At 35.6% G+C, this 16,414-nt stretch overlaps 1 protein-coding gene across 1 annotated transcript in view; it reads right to left on the reverse strand.

The window, feature by feature from the left end:
- Positions 1 to 16,414, reverse strand: part of Vps41 (VPS41 subunit of HOPS complex) — a 165,871-nt gene that overhangs the window by 33,611 nt on the left and 115,846 nt on the right. Inside the window, exons 11-17 of the mRNA XM_047561881.1 lie at positions 14,061 to 14,158; positions 9,968 to 10,097; positions 8,418 to 8,533; positions 7,036 to 7,092; positions 4,185 to 4,246; positions 2,736 to 2,817; positions 351 to 443 (exon numbers count right to left, since the gene is read on the reverse strand). Coding sequence (XP_047417837.1) covers positions 351 to 443; positions 2,736 to 2,817; positions 4,185 to 4,246; positions 7,036 to 7,092; positions 8,418 to 8,533; positions 9,968 to 10,097; positions 14,061 to 14,158 — 638 coding nt within the window. The remainder of the gene's footprint in view (positions 1 to 350; positions 444 to 2,735; positions 2,818 to 4,184; positions 4,247 to 7,035; positions 7,093 to 8,417; positions 8,534 to 9,967; positions 10,098 to 14,060; positions 14,159 to 16,414) is intronic.

Consider the following 16,414-nt stretch of genomic DNA (forward strand, 5'->3'; position numbering starts at 1 on the left):
AACATTAAGATGAAAATAACAGAGGCTAGAATACGAATTATGTGTAAGAGCTTATAAAAATAAAAGGTTAAAATTTTCTCAATGGCACTGATCTGGCAGACATCTTAAAACATTCAGAAGAAAGTATCTGCACATTTGAGGTCTAAGTCATGCTTATTTCTTTCAGACTCAGTCAAAAGTTTTCCAGTCAAAACGTGAATCAATGGGATAATTTGGATGACATAAAATTTAAAATAATTTGAGTTGATACACATGAAAGAATTTTAACAGGATCATAAAGATAAAATTTCTATACTTCTTAACATTTTCTATTGAAAACAAGCAAATCTGATCATGTCAGAATGCCATACCTCATAATCACTTTCCAAAAACTCGTGTAAGACCATTTCATAGATGAGTGGCTTCAGAACTGGATCCCCTCTTGGCAAATAAGGACTAACAGCCTGGGGAAGGAAAGGGAAACGAATCCTTTAAAAGGTGGCAAAACAAAACTGTATTCCAATTATGCAGATAATCTAAAAATACAATTTTTTTTTTTTTTTTTTTTGGGGTACGGGGGATTGAACTCAGGGGCACTCAACCACTCAGTCACATCCCTAGCCCTACTTTGCATTTTATTTAGAGGCAGGGTCTCAATGACTTTCTTAGCGCCTCGCTTTTGCTGAGGCTGGCTTTGAACTTGAGATCCTCCTGCCTAAGCCTCCTGAGTCGCTGGGATCACAGGTGTGTGCCATCATGCCCAGCTAAAAATACGTCTTTTACTTTAAAATTTTAAGACTCTGGAAATTTATTCTGGAATAAGAATACTCTGGAAAATTATTCTGAAAAGATTCAAATTAACTCTACTTTCTAACAACAAAATGATGGTACATTTTCAAAAGATTATTAAATCAATTTTTAAGTAACCTAAAAGTAAAGGTCACCTATTCATCTTTCCTTCCTGAAACTGGTGTGCACTGACCTTTAACAACTCACAATCATATTTTGAAATTAGGAAAAATGCATCTCGTATTCTTCATATATTTTCCAAATGGAGTTCAATTTCCTTCTAGAGCCCTACATACTCATCACCATGCTTTGTACTGGGGACACCAAACTAGGGTGACATCCCCAAGAAGCTCACAGTCCAAGAGGGAAGGTATGAAGAGAAATAAACAGATATTGGTGACATAATGTGGTAAGTATTATGAGAAAGGGTTGATAAAGGGCTATGGATACAGTAGAGAATCTTGTGTGTATGTGTTTATTTTTGGCAGTGCTGGGGATCTAACCTAAAACCTTGGGCATGCCAGGCAAGCCCTCCACCACTGAACCATACCCCAATACCACAGAGGAAAATCTTGTATGTTACGGCCCTGAATCTATCAGGCAGAGAAAGAAGGAGAACAGGATCTGGCAGGAGAACAAACTACATGAACAAAGGCATGTAACCACAAACAAACATTTCTGTTCAGGGAGGCCAAAGAAGCCCAGAGATGGGAGAAGTAGGTCAACGAAGGTAGGCGAGACTGGAGAGGAAGGGAGATGAGGTCATGAAAGGAACTCTGATTTTATTCTATGAGCAGGGGGGAAGCAATAGATAATAGGGCAGTGAGAGTTCAGATTTATTTTTTAAACAGATAGCTTTTTAACTAGAAGTTCCCTTGGGAGGTAAAAACTGATAACTTTAGCAAGGGTTGCCCCTAGATCTATCAGAAGGTCCTTGTAATGTAAGATAAGAGTTAAGGCCATGGTACTAGAATGGAAGTGGAAAGGTCCAATTGGTTGATATGATAAAACTGACAAAAATCGGAGATTAAATAGAATGAGGAGGTAAATGGAGGAAAATATTCTCCTTAGGAGTAGTAGCTCTGAGCTATTAAGCATGGAATGGATATTGTGTGTCATAAACACACATTCAAAGGAAAATGACCAAATTTGGGAAGGATGTAGATTTACATTAATTTGAATTATCATTATCAGTGATATATGAAGAAAAAAAGCCATCATAACAATTCAAAAGAGATGTCTGAATTATAGAGCCATCAGGTAAACAGGACCATGAAACTGGATGAAACCTTTTAGGAAAAGCCTAATAAGAAACGTAGCTGGGGACCAACTAGAGAAAAGTACTATTTATGAGGCAAGCACAAGAGAAGTCATGGAATTGACAAGACAACCAACATCACTGGGACTTCTAAAAAATATTCATATCTCCACAAAAGCATTCAAAAGGCTCACAAAACCGTAAAAATGTTTTAAATATACATAAGAATACATTGCTGACTTGAATGTTGTATACTAAGTTTAAAGGGTAAAAAAATGAAACAGCAAAAAAATTCATTAGAGCTACATGGTCAAATTTCACCTTTTAACATGTAAGATATTTGAAAACTACATTAATTCTTCAGTAAATCTGAAAAAGTTCTTATGTTTTACAATTCACCAAATAAAATTATACCTGGTTTCTGAGGTCATTATTAAAAAAGAACACGAAAACTTCATCTAAACACAGAAAAAACTGCAGAGGTAAAAGGTTAAAAAAAATTTTAAAAAGAACCTCTCATATGTGTAAATATATATAGTCTACATACACCCAAAATATGAACTATGCTTATGTTTTGAAACTAATTTCTACAAGTTTGTTTTCTTTCCAGTTGAAAAAATACTTTCCAATAAAGAAGTGACTACTATTAATTTATTTTATTTTCATTTTGCATGCAGAACCTAAGAAATAAATATTAATCTTTGCTTACCTTAAGCTGTCCAATTTCTTTAAATTTATAAACTTCATATTCCCAGAGGGCTGCATTTTTCCCAAGGATTTTCTGGCATTTGCTGTAGTAAAAGCATTCCAGGGAGAAACAAATTATAAATAAATAAATAAATAAATAAATAAATAAATAAATATAAACAGAATAAGTAGACATTTTTCCTCGGTGGTTTAGATAAATTTCTTGCAAGTTTTGACAAATTTCTATCTCAAGTGCTAATTAACATAAAGGTATTACTGTTACTTGGTTGCATACACAGTAACAAAAATCATGAAAATTACACAAAATAGTTACAAATCAAGATAAATCTCTTTTAGAAGACTGCTATTAGGGGGTTCCCCAATGATTTTCCTGCTCTAAGTGTTCTACCTGGATCAACACTGATGGTTTGGGGTATTTATTTGCCTTGAAGAAAAATTCGCTATACCCCAGAAGTATCAGTTCCTTTTTGAATTGATTTAATTAACAGGTTACAAAATTAAACTTTAAAAACCTAGAATGCTATCTTAGAATACAATCTGGAAGACTGTTCATGTACGAGTGAAATTTTACATATTAAAGAAACATATTTTCTTGAATAATCTCAGGGAACTAAAGGCTACCTTCCAAGGATGCTGCATGGTCACAGAGATGGGCACTGCAGAATTCCAGCAGAGACCACATGGCCACTGTATACATTTATGATTTCTGCCCACCAAAGGCCCCTGCAACCTGGGATCCTAGGGTTTGACCATTTCATTTAGTTGCTAGCTTCTCCTTGGAAAATAATTCTTGAATTTTAAGCAGTGGCATTTTGTTCTGGACTATCTTTCAAGGATGTTTATAATATAAATGGCCCTAGACAAAGACAGTATCTCTCTCCAGAGCAGAAGACAGGTTTGCTTACTGTCCAGTATAATGAAGGCAATGTCTTCTGGGTCAACCCACTCGAAAAGATATCCCAAGCTCAGGGCTATAACACAACTGGCTGAATAGACAGGGTCACCTGGCCCCCTCCATGTTGTGCTATGAGAACTGGGAATTGGGGATTTGGGTTAAATGATAATACTCTGGCTATTAAAACTGCTGGGACAGTCCTTTAGCCCTGACCCAGGAGTCTCACGTCTTCTGCTAGCACCATGAACCTGTGGCAGGCTAATTTGCTAGCTTATAAACAGGAAAATCCCACAAGCTTCATGGTTCTTGACACCTTTCTCATTAAATTTGGGAGAAACAATTCTCCTTTGGTGAAAGTGCAAGAAAAGCTGCAGAAATAACAGATACTAATCTATTCTGTCACTGAAACCACTAATATTCAAAATTACTCTTGTTAGAAAGATGTTTAAAAAATAAACACCAAATGTTAAATACAAAGAATGGCTGATGGCTGCTGTTAACATTGACCAATTCTATTTATACTGATAAAAATTGTGAAAATGTTATTGGTATTACCGTGCTGCTATGTCATATTCTCCTCTCTCTACCAGGTGATTTATATACGCCAAGCCAATATCCTAGAGAAAAATGAAGGAATTTCAAAATTCATAACGAACAACTGAAAAACTGAGTCATGATGTTAGGGTCCTATTGACAATACTGATGTTTCAGTTTGCTTTATGCAATTATTCCTGCTTCTTCCTTTAGTATATTCATATTTAAAAGTACTTATATCTCTTTACCACTGAGCTACATTCCCAGCCAGGGTTTCCCAAGTTGTCCAGGTTGGTCTTGAACTTGTGATCCTCCTACCTCTGACTCCAGTCACTGGGATTACAGTCATGTACCACCAAGCCTGGCTCTAAAATTCACTTTTTTAAAAATAAATAATGTTACTATTTTAAAGGTTTCTAATCTGATCCTCTCTAAGAGATTTTCTGCAAAGGAAATCTAATGTTAGAAACATGATCCAATAATTCCATGTTGTCAATGGATATAAAATTCTATTTCTTGTGCTTTCATCTATAAAATGTGAGCAACATGTCTCTTCTACCTCAAGTCTGAAATGTTAAGAAAAATGAAATAACAGACTATCAGATTAAAAGGAAATATGAAATATTAAGCTTAATACTAAAGTGAAAATGAGCTGAGAAAAACGAGTAATTCAAATTCATAAATTTACAGATAAAGGAAACTGGTGTGAAAGCAGGGAACTGAGTGTCCTCAGAATATTCAGTTATTCACTGGTTCTGAAAGGATCTGGGGTGGCCAGTGTCACCACAGGTGTGGGAAAACAGCTCTTGCTTGATCTCCCATGACTCTTTATGAAATATTATTCCCACTGGAAAGCATTTTCATTAGAAGCGAAAATTCATTATAACAAAACTTGGCTTTAATTTCTACTTTGTGTACAAAAAGAAACATGTGGAATTTCTTTCTATATGGCATAAGTGGGAGGTGCCCATTTTTTCTCTGCATGACTGATATGGAAACATGTCAGGAGAAAAATATTCTATGCATACTTAATGTACAGGACAAGAGGGGAGGTCGACACCTATAGTTTTAAATTTATTTAAATTTTTTCTTTAATGATTATTATATGAGAAATCATTTCAGATGTACAGAACTAGAGAGGAAATAGATCACATGTCACGTATCTATGAGATTTCAGTGCCAGTCCCTCTAATCTTTCACCACATGTCCATGCCACCAGGTTGTGGAGCTCATTTTGAACTCCCCCTCTTTCTCTGTATTCCCTATTTTCTCTTTCCCAAGCATGCTTAAATGTTTCTCTTACACAAAACAGTAACAACTCTCCCATGATGCTACAGCCCCCAAGTACAGTCTCCACTCACTATTCACAGCTAAGCTGATTCTATAATCTTCTATTCACTGTCAATCCCTATTACATGCTGAGAATAAATTAAATGTAGGCAAAAGATTCACTAGTTACTTTCACATTGCCAAATCCAATGTACCAGCTCAGCCTGTCTGGTCTTTTTGACTTGCTTACCTCAGGCACATAAGCATGTAATTCTCTTTACCCTCAATGCTCTCTTCTTCCAGCTCCTGTGATACAACCTTCCTATGGCCTCCAAATCTGTGTTACATACATTCCTTGAATGACAGTGTTCCTTATGATTCCATTCACATTCCTCTGTTCTCTGAGGCTATGTATTTGCCCTGGGTGGACTGATCAAAACTCAAGTACTCAACTGATATTTGCTGGCTGATAACTACTGAATCTTTTTTGAGTTCAAATTTCTTTCCTGTGCCCCACCAGGATGTCCCACAGGATGTCCCTACTGCTGCTGACTTTGAGCAGGTCTCATCACTTCGTACCTGAAGTACAAAGATACCTGATAACTAATCTCCATCTCAGTTGACCTGTCTCCATCAGAAAATCTCAGTAACAGGGAAATCTGATATGGGCCTAACAGCTCAAATTGCCTTCTAAGGTTTCAATATAGAACCAAACTCCTATTACAGAAATCCCCTCAGGATCTGGTTCTTGCAATCTAGGTAGAAATTCCCTTTACTGTTCCACATAATCAAAGTGGGGCAAATCTTTTCAGTTTTCTCCCATTTCTAAAGAATTCTTGCCTATCCCCCACATTTTTAACTGAAAAATAAAAGATACCCTGGTTTTCTTTTCCTCTTATTCCTGAATTATTCTGCTTGTGCACTCCAGGATTAAGGCTTTATGGGGACTGAAGAGTTTAAGGTAGGAAAGTGTGGGCAAAAGAAATTTGCGTTGAAACTCCATTAGCTATAAAAGACTAAGTTTGTAGTTTTCACCTGTAAAACACAGGTACCAGGTGATCTCTCAGCACCTGCAAAGGACATGCTTTCTTGTCCGCTTTCTATCTACACATTCTCTGTCATAATCAGCAAAGAAATGAGCCTTCAGTCTCTATATTTTTCCTGAATTCCAAATGAAATAAAAATGTACTTGATATCCTAGATTAGTCTGCATAACAGAATCAATTGTTTGTTATTATGGAAACACCAAAGCAATCTAGTTTTAAGAAAGCACTCTTTTGATAAATTTTGAGATAATGGTGAGTTTATCTACGATTTAAAGAAACTCCCACACGCACAACTGGAAAGCTTTGTATGTAAAGTGTGTTTCATAAATATAGTTTTCTAATTACTTAAAACTACCTCCTCCCAGGTGTTCAACTGTCTTGTTTCCAAGCAGAAACTGTTTTGATAAAATGAAATATTTTGACCTCACAGGTCAAAAAGAATTAGTTTAAAATAAATTCTGAAAAGACAGGTAGAACATGGTCTTTTCAAATATACTTCCATTATAACTTATTAAAAGGTAAAGTTATGCTTCAAATAATAAAAAATGCATACATACCAGAATCTTATGTCTTTTTATGTTCCTTTGGCTAATTTCAGCTGCCATCAAAGCTTCCTATATTTACACAGGCATGATAAAAGAAATAGAAAAAAGGGAAAGAAAATGGGAGAGAGTGAAAGAGAAAAACATTGTGGTTATAAACACTATATTTATAATGTCTTAATGTTCTGGACTACATGAATAAAGCCCCATTATTTCTGTGGCTTTTGCTTGAAGCACTGGAATTTTTAATGCCATGGTTGAATGAACTTCACTGAATTCAAACTCAAACAAAGGCAGTCAACCAAAATGAAGACTTCTTTCACTTCCATTTGAATTCATTTCTGCATTAGGATATTGGAATCACATTTCATACACAAATCAAAATACAACAAAATCTCCTAGTCTCCAAGCAAAATAAGGCAGCTGTCATTCTAAATTGGTGTGACACATATCGAGAGGCATTATTGAGGGGTGGAGGGAGGGAGGGAAGGAAGGAAAAAGGCATTTTTCCTCTAGGTTTCAATAGAAGTAAATTGTATACATGTTTTATATATCTACAATTAAGCTTTTGAAAATCTCTGGTTTTGTTTTTATTTTGTAACGTTTCTAAGTAGTAGTTTAACAAATAATTAAAACAAAATTTCTTTTAGCAACTACTTAATGTAAAGCATTATGATAATAACTGGATTATGAACCAGGTGACAATAACTGGGCTCTATACAGTTTTTAGATTAAAATGATTTTTCCTAATCCTTCAAGGTAGTTAAAAATTTAGAGCAACAAAAAGTTGGACTAGTTGCTATTGTTTCCTGATGATTAATACATAAACCCATCCACAGTCTAACTAAACCAATATGATATCTTTCAGTTATTAAAGTTGAAAAATATTTCCTTTTTTAAAATAAAGTCCTATTGTGGCATTACCTAATCAAATCTCTCTAAACCAAGATTCATTAAAGTGGACAACATCATTCTATCCAAACTAGTAGTTCAAACCAACCTGAGAGAGTATAAATTTAGTAGCTTTACAAAAACACAAAAGATAAAATGAGTGATTTCATTAAAATGTCCAAATAGACAACTCTGAAGTATTAGTTCTATTTTAATTTCCTTGGGATGGGGAGAAATAAAAAAATTTCAGCAGGTTAGATCTAAACCACTCCCTCCCTCTACCATTGACTCCTCCCCAATTTAAGAGTAAAGTCAGTCATCATTGCGATCTTTTTGTTCCCTAATATCTGAGAGGGGTATTGAAAAGTTACTATACTCATACATATTTTTTTTTTTTGGCTTGGGGCACTCTAATTCAACTACACAGAAGATTTACTACAAAAATCTCTTATCCTCTCTCTGTTACAGACAAGTCAATACTTTCAAGAAATTAAAATCAAAACTACTTCATATTTCTTCTTTTCAAGGAGCCAATCGATGTGATCATCTTGGTCTCGTTCCTTGGCTACTACAACATCTCTTGGACTTACAATGTAGAAGAGTGATTCCCCTTCAGAGTATTCTAGAGGTGAAAGAAGAGAGGAACAACTTGAGTGACTCAACAGTACAACAAATGTTGCAGGTCTCAGGGGACCTGGGTAACCCACCAAATTTCAGAGAAAACAGAAAACTTGTCTATTTTCATAGCAAATGTGGTTCACTTTGTGGAAAGGTAAAGAATGGAAATAGAGTAGAGAATGACAGAATTTATTTCACATCTGAAAGGGAAAGAAGGAAGCAAGAAAAGAGAAAAGGGAAACAGGGAGGAAACAAATACTGTAAAACTTAAAAAATAAATAAGGTTCAAACTTCTGTGTTTAAATACATTAACATTCTGATTTCACATGAACAAGAGTGGTCAAAATTCTTCACATCTATTGCATATATTGCACATTAGAATTCATCTACTGTATATAAACTTTATTTATGGCCATTTATGACACTGTTCTATTTTTACAGAACAATTACACCCCATAGTCTGCGATAAATGTTTCCTCCTCATCAAGGTCAAGGCCATCTAAAGCATAAATGACAGACACCCAAGCCCTGGGGACATAATCTATCATTTCAGCATGTTGTGCACAATGCCAATGGTGAGGGTTTCCTGCAGAATTCAATTATAAAACCTGCTCTGAAAGGTTTCTAAGTGTGCAGCAGAGTTTGCTCTGAGCAAAATACCTAGATTGGACGCTTTCAGTTGTGAATCCAGTTGCTTTTTACCAAGTCCAGAATATACTCTCACATTTTCAACTGATTAAGAACTTAATATAAGAAAGCTCAAATGTGTAGAATATTTCTTCATTTCTTTGGTCAACATGAGAAATGAGAACATTCTCATGAAGTGTCAATCGTTTTTAAAACAAGAAGTAAATTTTTTAAAAAGCCCAACTGTTCTATTTTCCTGGATGTATTTAATGAGGATATGATGACACTCAAATACAGACGGCTTTGGTATGACTAAATAGTAATGGTTTTCCTTTTGTGTCTGAGCAGTGAGTGACTAAGTGTATTCATCCATCCACTCCATAAATATTTACCCAATGCCTAGTGATATGGTAGGACACTTCCTGTCTGAAAGCACTCAGAAACAAATAGAAAGACAACTTCTCTGCCACCCCAGAGCAGACCTTATAGGGACATAAAGTTGCCAGTGATGTGACAACCAGAGAGCTGCTTGACATCAATTTAATTGTCACTTAAATAGTTAGGACAATGGGGAAAAAATACAAAAACAAAACACAAGAATCCTACTCCTCGCTTCAATCCTGGTCCCATTTCTATTTAAAGCTCTGGGATCTTTCTGAGCCTGAATGCTCTAGTTTTCAAAAGAAGAGGCCTGTCCAGATATTCTCTAGGATTCTTTTGGCACCTCAACTTAAGTTTCCTTTTGTATAAATCAAGTAGAAGGGCAAATACCACAGGAAATCACGTGAGCCAGATCTTTGCTCTCTCTTACCTAAATGATAATCTCTACATTCATTCTCCTGAAAACCTCTGACTGTCAAAGCATCAGAAGAAATCTCTTCACAAGTCTCAGAAAGTGGTTGGATGATATCCAGTCTAGGTCTGGCACAATATTCTCTTTCCTGGGGGAGTGGGAGAAAGGAAAAGACACATTTTAAATACATTTCTATAAGTTATGCAAATTAATTCAAGGTAGCCATACTTCTTTTGGTTTTGTTTGTTTATTTGTTTATTTATTTACTTTTTGCAATGCTGAGGACAAAACCCAGGGCTGTGTACCAGGCAAATGCTCTACACTGAACTGCACTCCAGTCCACTTGCTTTGATTTTATCATTTTGCACAGGAGCCATTCTAACAGAATAGTACAGTCTCCTAACAATGTCTTATTTCTTGATCTGTATGTGATAGATAAACAGGACTGTAAAATGGGGCACTCCCCACTGCAGCCCATTCAATCTCAGGGGGGTGTGGTCCAAGACAGTGACTTAGGCCCTTTTACTACTTAAATCTGTTCTACTGTATGTGAGGAAAAGTAAAATAATATACAAACTGCTCCATTATCCAAATCACTGATAATACTAGTAGAGTTACTAGCAATGTTAAAAAGCAAAGATTTAGGAGTTGCCTCTAAGTCAGATCTTACTGAGATGATGGAAATGTTCTATATTTGCACATAGCTCAATATGGTACATGCTAGTCACAAGTGGATACTAAACACATAAAATGCTATTAGTGTAATCAAGAATTTTAAATTTTATTTGATTTTAATTAGTTTAAATGCCATACACAGCTGGTGACTTCAGTTTTGGATGATGAAACTCTAGTTTAGGACAGAAAGGGAACAATGAGAGAATATTTGCTGAGGACCTGTGGCAGTTTAATAAATCTAACAGGTGATTATATATAGATAACTCTGAAGTTCTTAAATGAGCCCTACAAAAGGAAGAATTATCATTCCTAATTTTAAAGATGGAGGAAACAGAGAATAAAAAAAATTAACTCAGGTTAAAGTTATATAAGCTAATGATAACAGTGGAATATGTGGAAAATCAGGACTTGCGGCAAACCTTAGACATGAAGTCAAGTTTTCCTACTTTAAAGTTCATGCTTTGTGAACTTTATGCATAAAACATACACTTGAATTCATTTTGCAAACCAACAATACCTGAAGCACTTTGGAAGAGGTGTAGAGAAGACACAGATGAATGAAATGGGAAAAAACAAACAAAACCAAAACAAAACACCCTCCAGAACTATACCTGACTCTCCAAGTTTCCTAAATCAAATAGTAAACCTGAATTTCTTTGACAAATATTGTTAGGAAAACTGGGAAGTAATTACTTTAGCTCATATACTGAAAACATTCCAAAAATAAAATAACAACTACACAAAACCAACTTGTAGGAAAGAAAAAAAAAAGAGGGAATATGAACATATAGCATAACTTATCAGATAAATTTGAAACAAAAAGAGGAATAAAATGAAAAGACTTGAATATTTTAAAAAACTGAATTCTATATAAGCCAGACTCAGAAAGTCAATGTTTGAATGTTTTCTCTTGTATATGGAAGCTGGAGAGGAAAAAAAAAGGAATTAAAAAAAGGGGATCTCATAAAAATAGAAGGAAAATTAATAGAGTAGAACAAAGTGATTGAGAGGGAGTACTAGGGAACAAAATTGACCAAATTATGCTAAGTTCATGTAATTAACATACTCATTTCATGAGTCCCACTTATATACATATGATAATGTACTAATTAAAAAACAATAAAAGGGAGACCTGTAGAGCAGAGGAAGAGGGCTAAGGGTACTGAGGAAGGGAGGAAAAGGGTACTGAGGAATAAGACTGATCAAATCATGTTATATATAAGTGTAAATATGTCATAATGAATCCAGCAATTATGTATAAACTATAATGCACTAATAAAAACCATAAAAAATGATCTGCTATAAAAATGATAAAAGATGTCAAAATCAGAACAGCAAGGTAGAAAAATAATTTGAACAACAACAACAACAAAAAAAACACATTAAAACCACCTCACTAGACAATACCCAAAGTGCCTTTATATGTATAAGAAAAGTACTAGCAATGTGACTCATGTCATTTTACAACTTACTCCCTGGCTAATCAGCCTCCTTATGTAGGTTGCCAAGAGCACGAATTTGGCTTTGCTGATCTCTGACCTCCAGTGCATGATACGATTCTTATCACATATGTACTTTACCAATGAATGAAAGAAAAGTCAAATATTGGGGAACAGTTTAATAAATTAAGGTATGTCAATCAGACAGAAGAGTGCAAACATGCTAGTAAAGGATAGAAACCACATGTATATATGGAGAGGATTAATATGCATTAAAATTGGGCAATACAGAGGAGCAAGTGATGCTGAGTGCAACTATGTGAAAACATGAAGTATGGAAAATATTTCCCATCACACAGGAAATATTTTTGGGATAATACTAAAAAAAAATGAATTTTATATAATATAATTAAATATCTTTTCAATATGGAAAAAGAGCTAGGGGGAGGGTACGAGATGGCCTAAACATGACCTCTTTATTCCTTTTGCCTTAATAATTTATTGTGTTTAAGGATTTAAGGCACACTTTGGTGTTCAATAAAGTGAGTGCCTGTGTACATGGACACAAACGTTTGACGGCATCTCCAAGACCCTTCCTTCTTTCTCTGAAATAAATTCCATTTCCTAATTTATTCTCTGAGTTTGGCCTTTCTTTGGATTTATTTCTTTTCAATACTCTCTTTTATTAACAAAGGTTTCTTTTCTTTTATTCTTTCTTTTGGTCAGTTGTTTATTAGGCCTTCTTTTTTTCATTTTACCGCTTCTTTCCTTATTTCTTTCAATCACAATTGCAATCCTCCTCACATTCCTCATCAAAAAGCATTGAATTTACTCCCTCAGGAGCCACAGCTTTTCTTTATTTTCAAAAAAATAAATAAATAAATAAATAAAATAATAAACTGATGTCCTGCAATAGGGCTAGAAGCCACCCCTATTGATTTTAGAAGGTCTGAGTGCTCACTTAAGTCTACAGCATTCCATTGCCTAGCAACATGGGCACCCAGAGCTTCAGTTACTATAGTGATGGCTTCCTAATGCAAGTGCTCTCTCAGAGAAAAGCTCAAGTGCAGCTACCACTTCAAAACAAGGGCTCCCAGGGTTTTTCTCCCCCATTTTATTCCTTGCCATTTAAGAAGAGGAGGAGGAGGACACAAACAAGGAGAGCCCACTTGCTTACTTACTCTAAAGGGATAAGAATCAATTGCAATTTCTTTCATAGACAGCATCCAAAAGAAAATCCTTTACAATAAACTCTCCTTGTTTATGCCTTGAAGCCGACCCTATCCCCTTCTGGATAGGAACCCTGGATTCTTAACAATAAAGACAAGCTGGGAATGGTGCTGGCCTGGGCTTCAAAGGGATACTGTGTGTGCCTGCCCCTCCACTGGCTCCCAGATGTAAGCTTCATTCCAACATCACTAAAATGAAATTTAGACTATCTACTGCTTCCTATTAGCCCCATATATCACTATACTATCATTTGCATTGATAACTGAGAGTAAGCAACAATCCATTTCAAAGCAACAAACTACTCAGATTCACCAGGCCACTGGGAAGTAAACAAATATGTCTGGACCATAGGAAATAATGAACTGCCCTTTCTGTAATTCCCCCTGACCACAGGGACCCCTGTTGTTGCAGCCGATCAACTTCATTGCTGTCATTTCTACTAATGCACAGTGTCAGCTTAGTTTCTTCGCCTTTCAGCAAGAGGAATCCTTCGTTCCTTTTGACTAAAATACCAAGAGACTGATGAAAAGAGGGGGAAAAATGACGCTCTTCTTTGCTCAGCAAAAAGAACAAAGGCAGGCAATGAGTGGAGCTTCTGAAGGTAAATATGTTAGGGTCTACAGGGTAATCTCTGCCAGTTTTATTTTATAGGTCAAGAAAGTTCTACTCAGATTATAGAAGACTCTTCTGACAGGCAACCTGATCTGGGTGTAATGCTAAAAATGAACCCCCACAACCCTTTGAAATTGGGGAGAAAAAAAAATTACCGTTTTTTCTGAAACCTCCTTTACGTAGGAAAGTACAACAAGCTGATCACAGAGAGGTGCGAGTCCACTGATGTGGAATTCAGTTTCAAACTGAGACACTGTGAACAAAAGGAATGTAAGATCCACCATTAAAAGGAGCAAAAATCAGCACACAAGCAGCACATATAAACTACCAACCACAAATGCTTGATTGATTCATTTTAAAAAGAAATAATAAATGTTTTAGGAGATGCAAATGCTTTATTACCTTGATTTCATCATTACACATTGTATACAGTTATCGAATTATCACACTGTGCTCCATAAATATGTATAATACTAGGTGTCAGTTTTTTAAAAAAGTTAACATAAAGGGGGATAAGTGAGCATACTTTCACCACTGAGCACTGAAAGAGCTTCACAATAATCAGTACTAAACAGTTATGTAAGAACTTACACTTGACATTTCTATCAGCAACAAAAATGGACCCAACAATAATAGCACACAAATGGTCAAGTGTGACATGTGCCCAGGCAGTTTAAAAATGACACAGTTAAATCACTTGAAGACAGTATGATATCCCATAAAACCCAACGTAAACTATTATTAATGACAAGATTAAATTTTTTCATATGTCTAATTTTAAATTTTTGACAACTGGGGTATTACAGAGGTACAAAGTTCACAAGGGTAGCTGTTTGTAATTATAAACACTCTTTTGGCCCTAAATATTTAAAGGCCTTGAAGTTAAAAAAAAAAAGTACATAAATACAGATTTCATTATGATCAAACATTATTTTTTAAGTGAAATAAAGGTTAGAGAAAAATAACACTTCTTTTTCATTTCTGGAAGTAGTCTTACTTAAAATTTAGAAGAAATATTACTTTGCTTAAGAAGTATGTGGATTTAATTACACTGCATCTCAAATTTTGAAAAAAGTTCCATGGACAAAGTACAAACATTACCATGGTATGATTCTAATGATTAACTGCCTGCTGTATAACATACAAATGATTATTGTTTTAAGGGGTCAAGTTTTGAGGTGGTTTTTCATAGGGTAAGAGCTGACAGAGTAGTGGGACTGGCAGATTCCTCCAGGAATCATTCACTGTACTTAAGGATTCATTTGGGAGTAAACTCTTGTGTAAACACATCCCATATTCCAAGAATTTCTCGATTCAGATCTTCTCCACAGTTGTGGGTATTAGCTGCAGACTAACATCTGTCATGAAATTACTCTCGTTTCCCAAGTAAGGGAACTCAGTGCATCATGCTGGAAACAATATTGAATGTCGAGTCAGGAAATCTAGGCTATAACTTCCACTAAATTGAACTTGGACAAGTCATTTTAACTTCTCTGGGTATAAATTTTCCCTTCTACAAGATAAAGGAGTGAGAGCAGAAATAAAATCCATAACACAGAAAGAATGGGGGCTACTGAATTTTTCTTCTTCCTCTTCTCCTTTTGCCTTGTTTCTGCCAGTCTTTACTGCTTCTCCTTATTCAACTGTTAAGAGCTTGCAGACAGTCACCTCCACCTCAACCACAGTGCATAGACATGTACTTCCACCAGTGCACTCAGGCTGGACAAGTCTAGAGACAGTCATCCTGCTGTGTGTACAGGTAGGGAACGGAGAGGCGTGAGTTGAAACGTACACCGTATTGAACGGTATGGGGCCACACAGGACCTAAGTACCTGAAAAAGTGGTAGTTTCACCTTCTACAAGATATATAGGCAACTGACAAGAGGTTTTGGTTGCCAGCACTCCGCACTGGCAAAAATGGACCTGAGTTGTTTTACTAAGTCATATTCCATGTCTGAAATGCATACCTTTACCAGCAACTCTGGTGAAAAGCAGACAAGCCACCGAAACCATACTCATGACATCACAGGGAATCTTTGCTGTGCTCATCTGCCACAGACACCCAAGGGAAAACATCCCTTTAAACTCAAAAGAAGCAGTGGGTGAATGAGGTATTCTCCCCATCTGAGATGCCAGACTGTCTAGCTTCACTGACAGGCAATGTCAGAGTCTCTTGCCCAAAGGTAACTAAAAATATACTGAGGTCTAGGTTTTTATAAATGAGCTATAAAAGAACAGAGAAGCTAGAAATAGCTTATCTTATCCAAAGCTTTCTTCCTCTGTACCCCATACCCTAGTGTGCATACAATAGCTGACATGAATAAGATAGAAAATTTCCCGTTATCTAATTAGTAACATGACAGAAATTCTAATGGGTGCTTAAAGAAAAAGAGGAAAGATTATAGAAGCACATTCTCAATTCTGGATATTGTAATAAATGCATATTTGTTAAGTACTAAATTTATCGGACTTTAATTGAGAAAATTGAGAATTACTAATAACTTAAGAG

Source organism: Sciurus carolinensis, chromosome 8 (genome assembly GCF_902686445.1).
Source record: "Sciurus carolinensis chromosome 8, mSciCar1.2, whole genome shotgun sequence".
NCBI lineage: Eukaryota > Metazoa > Chordata > Mammalia > Rodentia > Sciuridae > Sciurus > Sciurus carolinensis.